Source organism: Ovis canadensis, chromosome 19, assembly GCF_042477335.2.
Source record: "Ovis canadensis isolate MfBH-ARS-UI-01 breed Bighorn chromosome 19, ARS-UI_OviCan_v2, whole genome shotgun sequence".
Classification (NCBI taxonomy): Eukaryota; Metazoa; Chordata; class Mammalia; order Artiodactyla; family Bovidae; genus Ovis; species Ovis canadensis.
The window spans coordinates 68,761,457-68,781,131 of NC_091263.1; the positions used below are offsets into that span (position 1 = coordinate 68,761,457).

The window sequence follows — 19,675 nt, forward strand, 5'->3', positions numbered from 1 at the left end:
GGGAGTGAGGCAGGGAGAAGCAGTGAGCATCATTTCTCACCTTAAGTATTACCCCAATGAAAGCACGCTGGTTCCTAAAAAACATGGACCAAGTGTTTATACGGACCAGGAAGCCGGGCTGCTCGGCCGGCTCGCCGCCACACACAGGCTCTTCACCCTAACTGCAAGTGCTGCCTGCTGCCCCAGCTGTGGGACCACCGCTCAGAGGCCCCAGACTGTGTGGACAGGCAGTTGGGCCTACGCTAAGGGAAAAACTGCTCACTGGCGTTTTGCCCCAGCTAACTCTCAGAAGCACTCGGCAAGCATTCTGGTCATCTCTGCTTGCATATACCCAGCCTCCAGACAGGTACACAACTGCGGCCACTGATGCTGCCGCCGCCACCAGGATCACGCTGACGACCGCAGTCACTACTGCTCGTAATGACTGATGTAAATCTGATGCTCAAACACCTCTCACTCCATGGTCTCTGTTAAGCGTAGCAACTAAGGTCTTTCGCACGTTTTCACCCGTGAGCAAAAGTGTTAACTGTACTCGAGTGCTCCTGTCCAGGGAGGGTTGGAGCCCATCATTAAGTGGAGGGCAACACACCCTTCTTCCTCACTCTCAAGAAGCCTTGGCCTGAGGTTATGGAATAAAGCCAATGGGAAGAGAGGAGAGGAAGTCACGTGGAGAAAGAAAAGCCGTTTATTTCCGTGTGTGTTTATTTAGAGTCGGTCTCCTCTTCATCTCAACTACTGATTCCTGAGGCTGGACGCTGTCGGCTCTGTTTATTCTTTTCTCTTCAGAGCCCAGCAGAAGGGCTGCTGGGAAGGAGGAGCCTGGCAATTATTTATGGAAGACAGGCAGGCTCAAAGCCCAGGCCTTCCAAACTCTGAGAATCAAGTCACACCGGGCATGTCTCACGCACTGCGTCCACGCCCAGTACAGACTCTAATTCCCACCTTTAAGCTTTCTGGGCAAGCCTCCAGTAGACTCCAAGCATCTCTCCTACCACCTCGTATAATTACTGCTTATCAGAATATGATCTCCCAGCCTGTGTTACCAGCTGGCTTGATAACTGCAGCATGTTGGTCGAGCAGCCGGACTAGCTCCCCTGCACCCTGGTTCACATACAGACTGCTGCACGGCTGGACGCTGGTGCTGCACAGGCTGCTTCGATTCCTGTCTTTGCTGGGTGACTGCTGACTTCCCCAGTCTGGACCGACTTCTCCAGGCTTCACGAAGGGTGAAAGCCACTCTACCTTCCAGAGGTGTTCAACATACGAGTCTTTGTAAAGTCCTCCAAAGCGTCTGGCACACAGGAGGCATCAGCCAAGTGTTTTAAAAATATATCCTAATTTGCTCTTTCATCTTCCCTTTGTCCTCCTCACAGACTGTCCAGTGTGTCCACAGCTTCTCCATCTTCGTTGCTGACAACCCCTCTGGAGAAGAAATTCCGATGCAGAAGGCCTGCGGGTGACCAGGACCCAGTGCACCCTGAGCTGCTCCTGTTCACCGTGTATCCCTGCTCATGGGAGGAGCCTACGGTTCTAAGGTGAGACGGTGTCTCTTTGATGTTCACCAGTTTTGCAAGAGGCTGCACTGAGATGACAAGCCTGTCCAAATCAAAAGTGCATGAGGCCCCGTCGCTGGGCCAGCCTCCTAACGAACCACAAGTGTGTGGGGTGGCACTTCCCTGGGCAGCTGTGAAGCATGACTCTTGGCAATGACTATAGGCTACCAGTTCCCGCCCTCCTCAAAACCAGCACCTGTAAAACTACCTGCTTAGTAGGAATCAAACTCCTGCTTAGTAGGAATCAAACTCCAAATACAGACTGGAGATGAAAAAAAGGAAATGAACTTGTGATTTCATTATTTTTACCCCAAAGTATCAGCATTCAGAACAGACCCAAACCTGCTGGACAGTTAAGCACTGCTCTTTTGGCTAGCTCTGCCCCATCTATGAGCAAACTAATTTCAAAGTTTCCAGAAAGCCCTGCCCTGTTTCAATTAGACAGCCAGGCTGTTCCCAGTAATGAAGCTCACTATCAGTCCACAAGATCAGCCTTATCTTCATACTCATGAAAGGACTTATTTGGTCCCTGGCTTTGCCCTCTGCCCTCAGTATGAAGTGGAAGATGTAGTCACTCACCTCAAGGTTCACAAGATTAAAGGGAAAGAGACCTAGTAAGAGCCTGTACATGAGCAAGAAACTGGCAAAATAAAGCACAGCTGTCAGGGGAATTACTGCCGCGTGCCCAAAACCGGGCAGACAAGTGACTGGGAGGGAAGCACCAGGAAGGAAATGGAGGGCTAGACCAGAAAGACGCCTGCAGGCACAGACTTCGGAGAAGGAAAGAGGCAGGGCCTCGGGTCCTCATGGGAAAACAAGGGGGTCAGGGTAGGTGGGCTACAGTGTTTTCAAGGGAGGATGAGGTGAGGTCACGAGTTGGCTCTGGCGTTAAACAGCCCTGGCTTTGGAGCCCCGGATCACTGCTCACGAGCTGAGATCCCCTGGCAGAGTCCCTTGACTTCGCTGTGTCTCAGTGCCTCACTTATAAGTGGGGAAGGCTAGTGCCTGCTGGCAGAGCATCTGTAACGGCTACACAGAAATGCAGGTGAATGCTCATCTTCCTCGTTGCAACTCTGCCGATCAGTTCTGCCGGCACCGTCTGCAGAATATCTCGTTTCCTTCTTCCCAGACAACCTCTGTGGATAATTTTGGGTGCTACCATGGTACAGCTGTTGGCAGATTTACTGTCAGGTGGCATCATCCGTGCCCTACTGCACGTCTGTTGTATGTAAGTTAAAAACCATTATGGGAGACCACTGTTTCCCCAAGTAGTCTCACCCTGGAAACTGAGAGTATCCACCTGAAGACGGGAAAAGCTCAGGGAGGAAAGCAGGCCCACAGGTTTCCCACAGATGTGGGGCGTGGCGGGCGCAGTGGCGTGAGACCTACCAGCACGTCCACGTAGAGAACCCAGCAGTGCTCGCGGGGGCTAATGCACAGGGACTTGAGGTCGATGCTGCTCTTGTTGTTAAATATCCGGTACAAGGTGTTAGCAATCTCCGTGCCAAGGTCATCGCCTCCGCGACCTTCAAATTCAGGGGCAGCACTGGCGGAACTACACAGAAGGGCGACAGGAAAGGGGTGAGTCTTGTCGCATGCAGAGCAGAGGGGCAGGCTTTGTTCCGGGTTCCCTGGGGGGCGCTGGGAGGAAAGCCCGTGTGGGAAGGCTACACCTGCCCCTCTTCCAGTGTCCAGACACAGGTCATGAACCAGGCCAGGACCGTGCCTGGCTGTGCTGCTGTGTGTGGTGGGAGTGCCCACTGACTTCTCACAGAAGCCATCTTTATCCAGAGAGAAGTAAGAACACTGGAGAAATGAACCACCGCCAGCAATAATGAACTCTCATATCTTGAACGTTTACTAGACTCTTCTCTGGCAGGCCAAGGAAGGAGGAGGCCGAGAGAATGAGTCTGGTCTACAGAGGGGTGACAGTGTACACACCAACCCTAGATGATGATACTCTCAAGACAAAGCCACAGTGTAGGCACAGTAACTTTCCTGGGGTTATTGAGGATATGCACATATACACACATATCTGATTCATGTTGATGCATGGCGGAAACTAACACAGGATTGTAAAGCAATTATCCTCCAATTAAAACTTTTTAAAAAGAGACATATATAATAGTATGTCAGAGTTCTGTCATAAACTTTAGATTATCATGGTACTGAAAGGCAGGAAACTAAGAACTGTTTGCTGACTTAAATATCTCTTCACTTTGGTTATCGCTTTTACTTTGTTATTTTTCAAGAGAAGTGCTTTGGCCTTCTTAGCTTCCTGAATTTTATGCCAAACGACCTCAACAAAGAAGGAGCAAGCATCAGTATGTGCGACCCCCCTCCCCCCCGCCACCCCGCCCCAAGCACTACTCAGTGTTTTAATAGGAAATTTTTGAGGGTTTTGCCTTAACAAAAATAAGCCCTTGGTACATGTGTGGAGTATGTAGACACCCCAGTAATTATTTTATTGTAATGAATTTAAGGCCCAGAAAGACAAGAAATCGGTTGTTTCAGTAGGTCTCTACAAAACCACACGTGGAAGCTCTCTGGTCCCTGTCCATCCGCTCGTCCTCCCAGAAGGTTCCAGGCCCTGGACTAGGCACTAGCGACCTAGAGACAGTGGGACAGGTGCAGACCCAAGTCAGCAGTTCCAGGGACGCAGCAGGGAGTCACATGGAAACAGGCACACAGAAACGGTCAGGGAGGGTCGCAGGGGATGTCAGTCGGTCTTGAGGGTTGGAGGGGGTCTTGAACCTGAAGATGAGACAAGCTGGCCTGACCATAGACGGGCAGGGGGATTCCAGCCCGAGCAAAACCTCTGTGGAGGCCGAAGGCTGTGCCCACCCCATGCGTATGCTGAACCAAACCTCACCCCCTCACAGGTTTCACTGTCCCTTCTGTCTGGTCCATTCTAACACAGATATAAGATGAATCCTGAAACAAGAGTGTAGCGTTGTGTAATAACATTGCTCCTCTCATCATACAGTCTTCCCTGACCACTACAAGCCAGGAGAACTCCCCCATTTAAAAATCCCTAAGAGAAACTTCACCACTGCCATAGCAACCTCGCCGTTCCTTCCCGGCCTCGGCCAGACTTGGGCACCGAGCCATGAAAAGAAGCTCATTGATGGTAAATTAATCAAGTCACTAGGGACCAAGTTCATTATTTTGCAGAGCCAGCAAAAGACAACCTGTTTCTAATGTAAACCCTAAGCCATCAATATTAAGTCCTATCTTTTAAGTGTTTAACAGCGCATCTGTACAGAGCTCTGGGTGGACAAATCCTGCAGAGGTCCTTATGCCTGAAATGTTTATCCTTCCCTCATTACAGTAGGCTGAGTCCTTCTGGGTGTGACTAATGACGGGATGGATTCATTAACTCTTCTACAGCCCAAAGGGACGGTTTAAGAACTTCCCAAGCCAGTTGGCTAAATTAATCTACCAACAAAACCACACCCCACTGTTTTTTTTGACACTGCTCTGGTTTAAAGTGGAAAATGTTCCCAGTTTAAATGATTTCTCCCTCCAACCCTTAAAAAAAAACCAAACACACAAAAACAGGTTAACCCTTTCTGCATAGCTGCCAGCCAGAGAAAGGATTTAGAAGCCCATGAGACCATGGAAAGCTCCCGGGCCCTCCCAGAATGCGTCATTCAGCATGCTTGGCTTGTAGCCTAGCATCAGTCAGGTGAGCGCTCTTGGGCCCGTCTTATGTCTTATGTCTCAAGGTAATGAATGGGAGCTCTGGTCTTAGGACTTACGACTAGACCGCAAATGTTGGAGTCAATGAATGCAGACCAAGGGACTCCTAAATAAAAAAGCTTCTCTATTTAGTACCAAGTTGAGAGAGAGAGAAAGAATGCAGGCTGGTAACCTCAGCCCCCGGTTCACAGGCCTCACTGTATATTCTTCAGTCGAGGAACATACACGGGGTTTTACGGCATAAAACAAGTGCTTTCTGTAATTACAGTTACTGAAACTGATTCAGATCCTTTATGAAGTATGATCCAGCCCCTCTTCCAGGGCTGCTGGGAAATCGCTTATGGAGCTGGATAAACAGAAAAATCCTGGGAAGGCTGCCACTCCCGGTTCTCCAGCCTCCTGACTCATCACCTCCACCCTGCTCCTGCTTGGCATATCTCTGCTCTGACTGGATTAGGCTGAGATCAAGGCCATGTGTGCCTGGAGCAGGACTTGAGACACTAGGCCCATTGTTGTTCCCCTTGCAATCGATCTCGCCCGCAGAGCCGTGAAGTCTTGCAGCCAGGTGGGCCAGGGGTGACTCCGGGCCTCACCCTCTAGGCCCCTAGCCCCTAGGCAGGTCCCAGCTCCCCTGACTCCTCTGGGGGCCTGCTCATTTCCAAGCCTGCTGAAGCGCCCCAAGGGTATGGGAACAGTGGCACTTTCTGAGTGTTTGATCTTAAGCCCTCGTTTGAAGTTTCTGGGAGAGTTACCTCGTCAGCTCTGCAGACCTTCAGAGCCCAGCGAGCCTCAAATGACTTCTGCAGGTTACCTCTCTGCTTTGCCCCCACCCTCGACCCTTCGGCCGAGGAGAAGGGTGCCCGCTTCAAGCAGCATGAAGTAGGTAAGGAAGAGAAATCAAGTGGCTCCACCCACCAATTCAGGGCTTGAAACCAATCCAGGTTCAGCGTGAGTGAAGAAAACAAGTGATCACACTTAAAAGCAGTTAAGATTCCGGACAAGTGAAAAGCGAGGGACACGCTGAAATGTCCATGAATGAAGTGTGTTCTCCCCAGCTGCCCCAGCTAAAACCCGAAGCTTCTCGAGACCAAACACAGTCCCTAAACCCATCAACCGGTGGCCAAAGAGCCGGGAAGGGACCTGACGGACGGCCCCTGGGGGTAACCAGAGTGACCCACAGAGCTCACGAAGCCTCACCTTCTGGCCTTCAGATGGAACCATCTTTCCCAAAGTTTCAGCCTTCTTGTAACACAGCCTACTCTCAGGCTACAACTAATGAGCCAGACACAGAGGCAGGAGTTAGAAGGTCCGAGTCCGCTCCCAGCTAAAGGTGCTGCCAGCTATCTCTGGAGCAGAGCTCAGGAACCCCATTGTTTTCCTCCTCCACGGGTACAGGGATCAGGCCCGTGTCTCAGGTACCCTTCCCTCAGGGCATCACCTCTGAGACCCAGGGAAAATCACTGGGGTGGGGAAGGTGTCTACCCCAGGCTCCGTATTTGATTCCAAGCAGATGAAAAGAAGTAGAAGCAATTAGAAGAAAAGCAATTAGTTTTCCGTGACCTCTCTACCACTGGGAATTGAAATAATCAAAAATATGACGGTTGCTGGCAAGTAGTTAAGTCAAGCTGGGCTCAGGCAAGCAGGAGGGGGTCCCACCACCACCCAATTGCTTTTCTCCCACTGGGTAACACCTCTGTTTCAGCCTGTGGATGGGTATGTGCCTTGAGCTCTCTGGCAGAAGCCCCACGCTTGGGGCCCAGGTGGGGTTTGGGGCAGCACCCTGAAGCCTGGGCACAGCCACAGGTGCCCGGAAGCCATTCTTATTCACTGCGTCAAAGTGCAGGGGGTTTGTTTACACAACTGTGAGTTGCTCTTTGAAGACGCAAATAAGCTTCTGATAAACGTGGCAGCCAGAGGTGCCTGGTGACCTCTTGTTTGCAGGAAAATGGGGTTTTATGAATCTCACGGTGATTCCGTGAAGAAGAGTGCCACCTTGAGAAACAGATTCAGGAGAACTTCCCCGAAAAGTGGGGCTTCTAGGCCTGCTGAGGTTCTCCTGAGACTCACAGAAGAGGAGAAAGAGAGCAGCCACTCTCAGTCAGGAGAGACGGGCTTACTTCTACAAGCCAGATCTGGGGAAGAGGCTGCTCAAAGGCTCCGCCCGCCTTAGAGCCACCCTCTCCAGCCGGGACTAGAAAGGGCCACGGGCAGTGGGCCAACCTCGAGCCATGTTCAAACGCAGAGCCACAGGGAAACATGGCCCCTGCAGCAAGCATGAGTGCAGCACTCTCCCTGGACTGGCCACACTGCCTGCCTTTGATCTGCCTGAGAGGAATGAGGCAGGAGATAACGAACAGGAAGAAAGGAGAGCAGATGACAGCCCCTAACACGTGGTATCTGCTCTTCAGTGACTATTTACCGCACTGAATCAGACAGATCAAGGCAAGAGAGGCATTTTTTCTTCCTCCATGAGCAAAGGAAAGGATAAGCTGGAGGCCTGAACAAGGTCACCACCATGTACAGCAACTTAAAAGATGGGCTGGTTCCACTGGATGACCCGGAATGCTGAGAGTGGCTGGGCAGAACCGAGGGGAGACTGCTCCAGGGGACCGGGACTAGGGGCAGCAACGCACTGGGACGAAAACTAGCCCAAAAGATGAACAGACACGTTCTGAAAACGGCGCAGGGCATCCCGCCAAGGCTGGCTTCTGCAGGCTGTATGAAATAGGAAGAGCAAAGGCTCACAGCTGGACCTGAGCTGGCATGACTAGCTGTGTGAACCCAGGAAAGTCACTTACCCTCTCGGAACCCCTTGTGTCATCTCTTACTGGAGTTTTGTGGGGACCAATGTCTGTGTTTGGAAGTGAAGACTGCAAGTCTGCAACTCACCGTGCAAGTGTGGGTCAGCATCTTTGCAGGGAAGGGCTGACATCACAGGCGGCTGCTACCTTTAGAAGGGCCTGCTTACGAGGCTGGCCCTTGGCTCGCATCTGGGCACTCGGCTCTTAAGAGAGGACCCAGTGAGCGGTAAACTGGGCCGAGACTGTGCAGACACCGTACGGTGTGTGCCAGACGCCTGCTTTCCTTCTAGGAGTCCGCAGCTTCACTGTGTGTAAAGCAGACGGTGCCTGCGTCACCAGTCCAAGTCTTGGGTGTTGAGTCTCTAATGGGTTTCCTTAGGCAAAATTATCACACACGGGTTGCCGTGTTTCTGTAACAATCATAGCTCTGAGTACAACGACATGCTCCACGCTAGTCCTCCGAGTCTGTTCAGGAACTCTCCGACTGTGGGGGCGGTCTTGCCCCTCCATCAGTGAAGTGTCACTATTACATATCTGCACCCAGCATGAACCAAGACAGCCTCATCCATTTCAGGAAGGCTTGCTGTCGCCCCTGCTGGCTGGAAGAGGGAGTTACAGGTAGAAGATGAGACTGGGCCGGCAGCCGGATGAAAAGCCCCATGCCTTCATAGGGGAGGTGGAGAGAAAGAACACTTTGGAAAGCCCATGGAATGTGTAAGGACTGGGTGCTCGCTCTATTTTCATTACCTAACTTCCTCATCATCACCCCAGTCTCATCATCTCCATTCTTTAGATCGCGAGATTTAGGCACAGAGGGGCTGGGTCACCAGCCCGAGGTCTCACAGCTGGCGGAGAAGGCAGTGGCGAGGCCGGCCGGCTGGCTGCTGAGGGTGCAGAGTCTTTGCTCTTCCCTGCGCCCACGCAGTTTGCCTGGCTGCCAGCTCCCAGCCTGCGAGATGCTTGGCTGGTCCTCGTCCCCGCTCTGCCGAGCGAGTCATGAAAAGTTTTCTGCAAAGCTAGAGCCGGAAGACCGATGGGGCCTTATAGCACAGATGAGTCTTGTCAGGTATAAATGATTATTGTTCAAAGCTCAGTGACACCCATCATTTCCTATGACTCTTGTAACTACCGTGTGCTGGACGGCCTGGCAGGCACCTTCCTTTTTCAGATGGGGAAAATGAGGCCCGGCTTGGCTTATCAGGACAAAGGCAGGCCCTAAGCCCAGGCCTCCTCCTGCATTTCCCGGGGCCTGGCACAGCAGAGAACTCGGCACATACCTGCTGGCCGGATAAAGGATGATTAAATACAAAATAAAAGTGGGCTCAGCAGGAAACCAGAGGTTCATTCTCTGAATCTTCTATCTTTTAAATCGCTTTTCTTTAAAACCATGTGCACAGTACTGACCAGTCAACAAAGAACTCCAAGTAACCTTCGTTTGGTTTCTCCAGCTTCGGCGTCCCCATTTCTGCCTTCACGCCCACCAAGATGTCTGTGTGACCCTGTGGACACAAGCAAGAAGGGGCCTCACTCGGGGCCGACAGCCTGCCACCCAACCACGCCCTCGTCTCCCAGACACACGCCTCTGGGGACTCCTTAGGATCAGTGGTGGGACTTGAAAGGGGCCCTTTAAGAAGGAGAGGCGTCCTTCAGATCTACACAGACCCCCTCCCAGAGTTGCTGTGGGTCTTATGTTTCCCCTGGAACAAAACGGACCCTGAAAGCCCAGAGGGGCTAGCTCCTGAGAGCCGACCCATTCCTCAACATCAGTACAAACCATGGGCCCAGCACTCACCAGCTTGACCCTGGCAGACCCACTGGTGTTGGATACCACGTCGGTCTCCACTTCGACACATCGGTAGTCGTCACAGCCGCGGCCGTCCACACGGAGGTCTTCCTGGGTGCAACAACCAACATCCTAAGGCTGCGGGCCTAAACTTCCAAGAGGCTCCTCAACTGACTCCCTTCTTCCCCCCCCTAGAGAAATACGTGGTACAACAGCTCCTTTTAGGGATTCGTCCAGAAATCCTGTCCTGAGAGCTGATAACATTACTGTACATATGAGGAAATGGAGACTCAGAGAAGTTAAACGACTTGTGTTCAAGGTCCCATGGCTAGGGAGAGTAAAGCTCGGCTTCCCATCTAGGTCTGAAGTGCAAAGTCCAAACTATATACCACCATCCAGAACAGGTACACATGAAATCTGAACAAGAGACATAATAAATAGGAGCTGTTTCTTTCCAAATCTGCAATTCTGAAGCCACAAGAAACACGGATTGTCAGTTACAAGTTCACCTGTCTCAGCTTGTAGCCCTCCTACCCCCTAAACGCAACCAGATCTACTCTGTAAATGGCTGGAAACAATCAGCTGGTATCTTCTAACACAGGCATTCTCTAGGACAGGGTCAGCAGTTAGGCCCCCAGGCTGCTCGGTCTGTAAGCTGTCCCACGAGAACCCAGCCATGCCTGTTCACGCAGGGATTCTGCGGCTGCTCGCACACACCGGCAGAACTGAGGGGCGGGGACAGAGACCATATGACCTGCAGCCCCCACATCCCTACCACCTAGCCTTTCACCGGAAAAGTCTGCCGACCCCTCCTGCAGAGGACGGGCTTCAGGGTGGGCTACGTACTGCCTGGCTTTATCCCCAGTTATTTACTTCCTCAAGTATTTACTCCTATCTGTATAACTCATAGATGACCATTTTACGTTGTGGCTTCTAGCATTTATCTTGTTGCTCAACGAGTTCCAGATTTCATCACTGGGAGTTCCCAAGGGTTGGTTAACCCTCAGATCTCTTTAGAGCACTTCTTTACTTCTGATAACATGAGGAGTTCCAGCCTCTGGGATTTTCCCTGCCCCAACCCCGGGATCAGCCCATTTCCTAAGGAGCCCTTGTTCCCTTTATGGGAGAATGGTACTTAAAAACCAAGATCTAGGTGCTAAGTAGATTCACTGCTACTTAGGGTATCATTGCTTCTAGATCTCAGTAGAACACAGCCAGAAAAAAACATGTGTGTACTAACCCACGCGTATACACATACCTTTATTTATGTGGATTATCAGTCCACATGTGGATTAAAGAGCCATGTGTTCATACTGAGAGTTGGTTCCAACCTTCCTCCGTGCCTTATCTGAAACTTCTCTCAGGGAGAAACCTGGCTCTCATTATCTACAGTGTATTTGTTAAGTCTCGGAATACACACAGTTTCAGAATTGTCACTGCCATACCCCTGTGAGAAACAAGTTTGCTAATGCAGTATTTGTGCAGATTTCCTCTTTAGCCTTACATGTTGTTGTTCAGTTGCTCAGTTGTGTCCGACGCTTTGGGACCCCATGGACTGCAGCACGCCAGGCTTCCCTGTCCTTCACCATCTCCCGGAGCTTGCTCACACTCATGTCCATTGAGTCGGTGATGCCATCCAACCAGCTCATCCTCTGTTGCCCACTTCTCCTCCTGCCTTCTACCTTACATAACCCACTCAAAACACCTTTTCCAGCTGTCCTTCCTGCGCCTGTTACTCACTTGCACCCCTTTCAGGTTCCATTATAACTGCTGATGTTCCATTTTGAGTCCACCACATCCTGGCTACTTTTAACTCCTACTGACCTTTGGGCCAGGTGGCCTCTCACCAGGGCTCTAGGAGTCACCGCTGCCAGGAGAGGTGCTCAGACAAATGTCCCTCCCCGCTCATTCCTAGTTCATGCTCCCCTCTTCCTACTTCCTCCCACCCACTCCGTCTCTTTAGCTCCTGGTCCATCGTTCCTGTATCTTCTTTGCACAAATGAACCTTTACATGAGTATTTTTAATATCCTTTTCTTTCTTATACAAAAGATAGCATACTACAGATACTCTTTTACACTTTGCTTCTTTTTAAACACTAATGCCTGTGCAGGAAACCACTACACATCAGCTCATACAGACTGTTCTCATTCCTTGTAGACTTTTTTCCTGAAAGCTCCTTCTTTCAGAAAAAGAATCATCACCTCATTAGATTCTCAAAGAGGGTAATGCTCCTCAAAATGTTAAAAAACAAGCACAAAAGAAACCAAAAACAAGCAAAAAAAAAAAAAAAATCCAAAACAGAAAAGCAAACCACTGTTCTAAAGTATGTAACTATCGGAAACTTATCTTTAAACTGCTTGACTAACTGCATATCTGACTTTTTTTATTTTGAGAAATTAAAATAAAGGAAAACACTGCCTGCTCTTGCCACACAGTACCAACTACTACCATCTGTCGTTTTTGTTTCAGCTCTTTCAACTCCTATTAAAGGAGAGAAAATAAACAATCCTAAATCAGGCTGAAGTCCCTTTGCAGCCCTGCCGCTCCCAGCCGTCCTCTCCTTGGAGGCAACCCCTACCTGGACTCTGGGGAGAGGGGTTCTTTAAAAGCAACAGAATTTCATGTCTAGGAGAATGAGTCTCCTGAACTCTGTAGAGAGATCTCTCTTCACTGGAGGATCCAAAGCTATGTAACTGTGTCTCTTTACAACCACACCTACCCCATCCACCCCCATCCACATGAAGATTTCCTAGGTCCATCTCTGCTTGCTCCATCCCTAAGGTATGCATGTGTGTGTGCTAAGTCTCTTCAGTCGTGTCCGACTCTTTGAGACCCTATGGACCATAGCTCACAAGGCAAGAATTCTCCAGGCAAGAATACTGGAGTGGGTTGCCATGCCCTCCCCCAGGGGATTGTCCTGACCCAGAGACTGAAGCAGCATCTCATTTCTTACGTGTCCTGCATTGCAGGCAGGTTCTTTACCACTAGGGCCACCTGGGAAGCCCATCCCCAAGGTACACCCTGATGGAAAGTAAAAATCTGGCTCAGAGGCATTTACCTTGAGTCTTTGGTGGGTTACAAGTGTGATGCACACTTGTGAGCATCACCAGGAGCCTGAGTCACGGACTCCAGGCCTGGTCCTGCCTGACTCGCTGCTCGACCTCAAAGGTGCTTCTCTAATTCCATGGATGTACACATGAAAAGAACCACCGCTGTTTGCAAGAACTAAAATAGCAGCGACTGCGTAATGTGTATTTACTGCCTACCAGGCTTCTCCGGTGGCTCAGTGGTAAAGAATCTGCCGGCAGTGCAGGAGATATGCAGGAGACGTGAGTTTGATCCCTGGATTGGGAAGATCCCCTGGAGTAAGAAATGGCAACCCACTCCGGTATTCTTGCCTGGAAAATCCATGGACAGAGGAGGCTGGCAGCTACAGTTCATGGGGTAGGAAAGAATCAGACACAACTGAGACATTAAACAACAAGGAAAAAACTACTATCTACCAGATAATGTGTTAGGAAGTTCATACATGTCAATATGTCGAATCCTCACCATAACCCATAACGTAAGATTTTTCATTCCAGTCTACAAACGAGGATCAGGTTGAGAGATGCTAAATGGCCCAAGGTCAGAGCCAGTCAATAGCACTTGAATTCCAAGCCAGAGCTCTTAACCCCGCTTCCGCAGTCTCCTGTGTTCTAAAGGGTCTCCTCATTGTGCAAGTCAGGCAGCACAGGCCTCCTGCGAGGACGAGCTGGCTCGTGGCCGCTTGGCCCTAGTGAGGATGCTAACGATATGAGAGCAGCGGGGCCACAAGGCTACAGGGCTTCCAACTATGCTTTAGATTACCACCCGCTCTGGAAAGATCTAATCAGAACCCTTAGAAGTGAGAAGGGATGTCAGAAAAGTGGGCCACCAGGGCTTCTCTTTCCATCCCTTCAACCACTCTCTGAGCCCTCTTCCCTCAGCTGGGAAGGCTTGGGTGACACGTAAGAGATAAACAAGCAAGCTACAAATTTCCCTTTCCAGGGATGCATATTTTTGTTGTTTTCCATGAAAAAAAGCACACAAAAGGAGAAAAACAAACAAAATCCCCGAATCACTGCACACAGGATCAAAATCCACTTTTTCTCATAGAAGACTCTAGGAATCACCCAAACCTGGCGATTTGGCCTGGCTCAGAGCTTGACAGCCTACACAATTTTTTATCCACCTGCACTCAAATGAAGGAACCAATCCATATGTGAACACTTAAACACTGGCTGCCTTGAAGTGAAAGCTCCATCTAAAAACCCAATAGGGAAAAAAAAAAAAATCAATAGAGGTGTCTACAGGTGACTGACCACACCAGGGAGCGGAGGAGCCTTGTCCTCAGGGGACAGGGGCCTGAGCACCTTTCCAGGTAAAGGTCTTCTGCCGGGAGCCAGCGTGAGGAATTCCACCCGTAACAAGGTCATGCGGCAAGAGCTCTGATGGCAAGGCTAATCAGACCTCAGGTTTTCCTCCTGGAATTTCTTGAGCATCCACCCCCCCCCCCCCCAAATGTAAGAATCTGCCTGCTTTTCCACTCTTCTAATATTCTCTGGAAAAAGTCAAATCAGGGCTTTAGTCTTCTGCATTTGAAAGGGATGTTTCAGTTAAAACCCCTCTGATTGCTCTCTAGCTTGCCTAACAGGTTCCCCCGGACCTCTTACAGCTTGTGAATTGCTTACAGCCCCCCAATCACGAGAGGCACAAAGCTTGAAAGCATCTTAAAGATACAGAGCCTTTTCTAAAGAGTTAAAAATTATATTGGTGACGGGTTTTCACTGTTGACTCAAGGATTGCTGCCAGGCCTCCATATTCTTCATCTTTTAGGCACCTGGAAGGATGTTACTCAATGTAAGCAGGATATAGAAAAAGATACATAGTAGTTTTGATGTTAGCAACACTAGACTTTTGAGTTAATTGCTTCTCTTTTGCTGTAAATCACTGTACTCCCTCTATTTGTTATAAGTTGCTGTATCTTTGCTGTGTAAGAATGTAACTTTATTTAGTGCTTTCTGAGAGTGGCACTAGACCTTGGGAAGATCAACACAAATAAGTCTTCTGGTTGACAAACCCTTATCAGAAAAAAGGCTGTCAAATGTTAATTGGCCCTTTTGGCTGGAAGATGATGTAAATTACTTAAGACTTGTGTATACAATTAGGTATGCAGAGAGAAAAGCCTGGTTTTGATAAGAGTCTGGACTGCTAACGCTGCATAACTTTGTGTTACCCATTGATCTCCATGTTTTATCAAAAGTATAAGAGGCCTTCAGAACAATAGAGGACGGAGCTACTTGCTGGACTGGTTTCCCCCGTGTCTCTCTCTCTTTTCTCTCCTCTTCACTCTAATTTCAGGCTGAACTCCCATCTGGGGCGCGGAGGCTCACCAAGTCTACTTACTTGCCCTGGCTGTTAAGACCCGCGCGAAAGGGAGCCTAAGGTGAGGCATCCTTAGATATTCAAGCGAGCACCAGTGGCCCAACGTAGATGGTGCAAATTCCTTGTCTGGAATTGTATTGGTCTTCTGCGTAATCCAAGTTATTCAGCCCTCTTCCTCCACTTAATTTTCCTACTACACTATTGTTTCTTAATCTAATCTTATATCAAGCAATAAATAAGTTTTTCTCACACCAACGCCGTCCGCCCTTCGAATTCCCTGGATCCACCGGGGCTGGACCCTGGCAGCCTTCTGAATGCTAGGATGGGTCCTGGTGACTCAAGTTGTTCACTTTGTGATTGCAACAGCCCTGCTGGTTGGGTGTGACACTGAGTCACCTTCAACCTGTATTTAAAACTCCACTGTGCACACCAGCTTTGGGACCTTGAGCAGGTTAATTCCTGAACATCTCTGAGTCTGTCTCCTCGTGCAGAAGAGGGAATAACCCTGAACCTGCAAAGTTAGAGGAGACTCTCCCGCACAGGGCAGCTCATAGGAGTCCCTGCTCAGAATTTCCTTCTGCTTCTGGCTACATGTATTAACCCACTGACTCCTTAAAAACAACCCAGAGAGAGGTTACCAATGAGGACGCCAAGGCGCCAGGTTTAACTCTTGTTTGACACAGGACAGATGACCCAGCCCAGAGTTGCTATTCCTCACACCCAGGTAACCCAGTCCTACTCCCTAATAGCAGCTGGCAGTCGGCTCTTATAATCCAACACATGAAGTGGTCCTCTGAGGTGATGTTAACCCCTCACTACCTTGCAGAGATACCACTTTGCCAGCAAAGACCCGTCTAGTCAAAGCTAAGGTTTTTCCAGTAGTCATGTATGGATGTGAGAGCTGAACCATAAAGAAGGCTGAGCACCGAAGAACTGATCCTTTCCAATCATGCTGGAGGAGACTCTTGGAGGGTCCCTTGGAGTGCAAGGAGATCGAACCAGTTAACCCTGAAGGAAATCAACCCTGAATATTCATTTGAAAGACTGATGCTAAAGCTCCAGTACTCTGGCCACCTGATGTGAAGAGCCGACTCACTGGAAAAGCCCGATGCTGGGAAAGATTGAGGGCAGGAGGAGAAGGGGCCGACAGACAATGAGATGGTTGGATGGCATCACTGAGTCGATGAACATGAACTTGGGCAGACTCCGAGAGATGGTGAAGGACAGGGAAGCCTGGCATGCTGCAGTCCATGGGGTCACAAAGAGTCAGCTGTGACTGAGCAACTGAACCACAGAGCGCAGAGCTCACTGGAGGAGAACAGAGACCAGCTGGCCTCCCAACTAGGAAGCCACCGCACTTTAGAAGGAGCCCGGCTCTGCAGGCCCAGGCCCAAGACCCAGCAGGCAAACCAGATGTTGTCCTCGTTCCACTCTCCAAGCCTGCTGGGTGGGCCCGCATTCCTTTAGGATGGGATGCTGTTTGCCTTGCAAAGCTGCAAAGCGCCTGACCCAAAAGCACGCAGGCCAGAGAGTGGCCAGCTCTCTGGGGCCTGAAACTGATTCTCTCCTTAGAATCTGATCTCTGATCTGGGAAATACTTGGCAGGGAAAGAGAGTTAAAGAGGAGCTGATAGGTCATGATGTGGAGGGAGGCTAGAGAGGCCTAACAGAAGTAAAGATGGGCAGATGGCGTGTACCCAGGTGGAGGGCAGCCTGACAGCAAGTGGTTGCGGAGAAGGGAGACACTGCAGCAGAGAGAAGTAGGGGTGTCTCCAGAGACAGAAAGGCAGGCAGAACCACACAGACACGTGATCCATGCTGGGGCCCCGGAGAGGCAGTGTCCAGGAGCTGCCTAGGGACAGCTACATCCAACAATTTAATAACCTCTCAGTTCAGTTCAGTTACTCAGTTGTGTCCAACTCTTTGCAACCCAACTCAATCTCCCCAAATAAAAAGAGCTTAAATCTCAACAGCCACAGGCTGAACCCCTCACGGGGTCACTGTGAAGGCTGCAGATACAGTACGGATGGTTCTGGACGAAGCCACACTTCTGACGGGAAAATCTCAACTGGGAGCCAGCGTCTCTTCCGGGCTGAGCGCACGCCAGGTGGTCCATGTTCCCTTTCCTCGTCACTCCTCACAGTCCTGTTCTGTCCCCCAGACAGAAGTGTTCTCATTTTACACAGGGGGAGCTAGCTTACTACACTCTTACTGTGAATGGTGGAGCTGGGAGGAGCCCTGCTCAGTCCACTCCAAGTCCTCATCCAAACAGAAGCTGGAGGCCATTGACCTTGTTAGGGGAAACACTGGCAGAAACCACCTGCCCTGGCCAGACCATTAAGGTTCCTATAATAACCATTTGCAGGAGATATGTTATCTTACAACAGGACATCCTGGTAAGGAATGCGGAACTAATAAGCTACTGCTATCTTTTCCTTTTGGGAAAAGTCAAAAGGAGAGAGGGGATGCCAGTCCATACATACTACTAACGTCCCAGAATCCTCCTTGCTGGAATCCACCTTGGCTGAGTGATGTGTGCGCCACCAGGAAGGATGCTGCGTCAGGACGACTGGCCAGAGGCAGCCCAGAAACTAACTTCATCACCGTGAAACCCGAGGCTGCGAGCTGCACAGCAGAGTAGTTCTCCCGGGTTCCCTCACCCTGCTGCTCTCCACTTGGGTGCCCCTTCCCAATAAAGTCTCTTGCTTTGTCAGCACGTGTGTCTCCTTGGACAATTCATTTCCAAGTGTTAGACAACAGCCTACTCACTGGCCCTGAAAGGGGTCCCCCTTTCTACAAACTCCTCAGGCAGAGGGGCAAAGATTTCTACAGCAGACTCCAGGCAGGCTGGACCAAGCCAGTGGCTGGTCCAAGGTCCAATGTCTAGTGACTGCATCAAAATCTCCCAACATTTATGAAAATACCCATTCCCAGGCTCCAGCCCCAGCCCCAGCCCCAAGGATTCTGATCCAGAAGATCCAGGTAAAGCCCAGGAAGCTGTATTTTGTGAGTAAAAGGCACTTCCAAGGTCTCAGAATTACTGGGCTAAGACAGAAGTTAGCAATGTCTTTCCAGGGAGGAAGAAAGCACACATTTAGCCAGTTAAGCAAACCTGAAAAGAAGATTAAATGCTAATTCTGGAAATTCTGAAACCTGCCCCCAATTCCTGAATATAAGAACCAGCTTGGGACTTCCCTTGTGGTCCAGTGGTTAAGACTCTGTGCTCCCAATGCAGGGGGCCTGGGTTGGATCCTAGTCAGGGAACTAAAATCCCACAGGTCTCAAATAAAGATCTCACATGCTGCAACAAAGACTGACGATCCCTCAGCTGAGACCCAGCATAGCCACGTAAACAAAATACTTAAAAAACAAAACCAGTCAGATACAAGTAAGTAAAACAAGAGCTGTACAAAAAATGCTAACTAGGGTTCTAAAGAAGCTTAGAACCAACGTGGGAAAAACACTATCTAAAAAGGTAATAGTAATATATGTCCATATACTATTTAAGGCCTAGAAAAATGCGGCGGGGGTGGGGGTCAGAACTGGCCCTCCCTGCTCCTGTTTTGCCGACGCGCTTTCAGAGGACAGAGCAAAGAAAGAGAAGTGGAAGCAGTGGGCATTCTCCCTGGCTTTTATTTCTGGGTGCCTATTTTTAAAAAGGGAAAATAGCACAAGGCTTGAGCTGGGCTTTACAGTCAGATCTGGATTTATATCCCAGTTCCACTGTACAAAGAGAGGGTGGGGGGTTCCGGAAAAAGGCAACCAGGCATGCATGGCTTTCTGGACACAAGGGAAGCCATTTTAGTCCTCAGCCTTTTTGTGATCTACTCCTGGCCACAATGCTTGCCCTTGAACATGTCACGGTAATTAATCATCTTGAGGGAACTACAGAATTCAGGAAAAAATAGAAAAGCAACGAAGAAACAACAGTTCTCAGATAAAACGGAGCCCTAGTTTTTCTTCAATGGATATACTTAACAGTTTGATACGAACCTTCGAGTTGTTCTACAAGAACTCAGGGGCCCACTCAGCTGGAGGATGGTAACTCCAGGATAAGACCCCAAAGTGGCCACAAGCTGAAGATGGTGTTGCCCTTCTCTTCCCCATGGTGAAGTGAAGCAAGGTGACAGTCGCTTATTCGTGTCTGACTCTTTATGACCCCATGGACCATACAGTCCATGGAATTCTCCAGGCCAGAATACTGAAGCCATTCCCTTCTCCAGGGAATCTTCCCAACCCAGGGATCGAACCCAGGTCTCCTGCACTGTAGGTGGATCGTTTAGTAGCTGAGCCACCAGGGAAGCCGTCCCCTTGGTGACTCCAATCAACTAAGGCCTGGACTCCGCTGACCTCTGCCCCGACTTTAGGCCTCCTCCTCTGCTCAAGCCCCTTCATGACTATACACATGCTCTTAGCCTGTTTTCCAGTTT

General features: G+C 49.9%; 1 protein-coding gene across 1 annotated transcript in view; it reads right to left on the minus strand.

The window, feature by feature from the left end:
• EXOSC7 (exosome component 7) overlaps positions 1-19,675 on the minus strand; it is a 31,208-nt gene that overhangs the window by 9,441 nt on the left and 2,092 nt on the right. Inside the window, exons 2-4 of the mRNA XM_069560902.1 lie at positions 9,849-9,950; positions 9,461-9,555; positions 2,943-3,108 (exon numbers count right to left, since the gene is read on the minus strand). Of these exons, the coding sequence (XP_069417003.1) occupies positions 2,943-3,108; positions 9,461-9,555; positions 9,849-9,950 (363 nt within the window). The remainder of the gene's footprint in view (positions 1-2,942; positions 3,109-9,460; positions 9,556-9,848; positions 9,951-19,675) is intronic.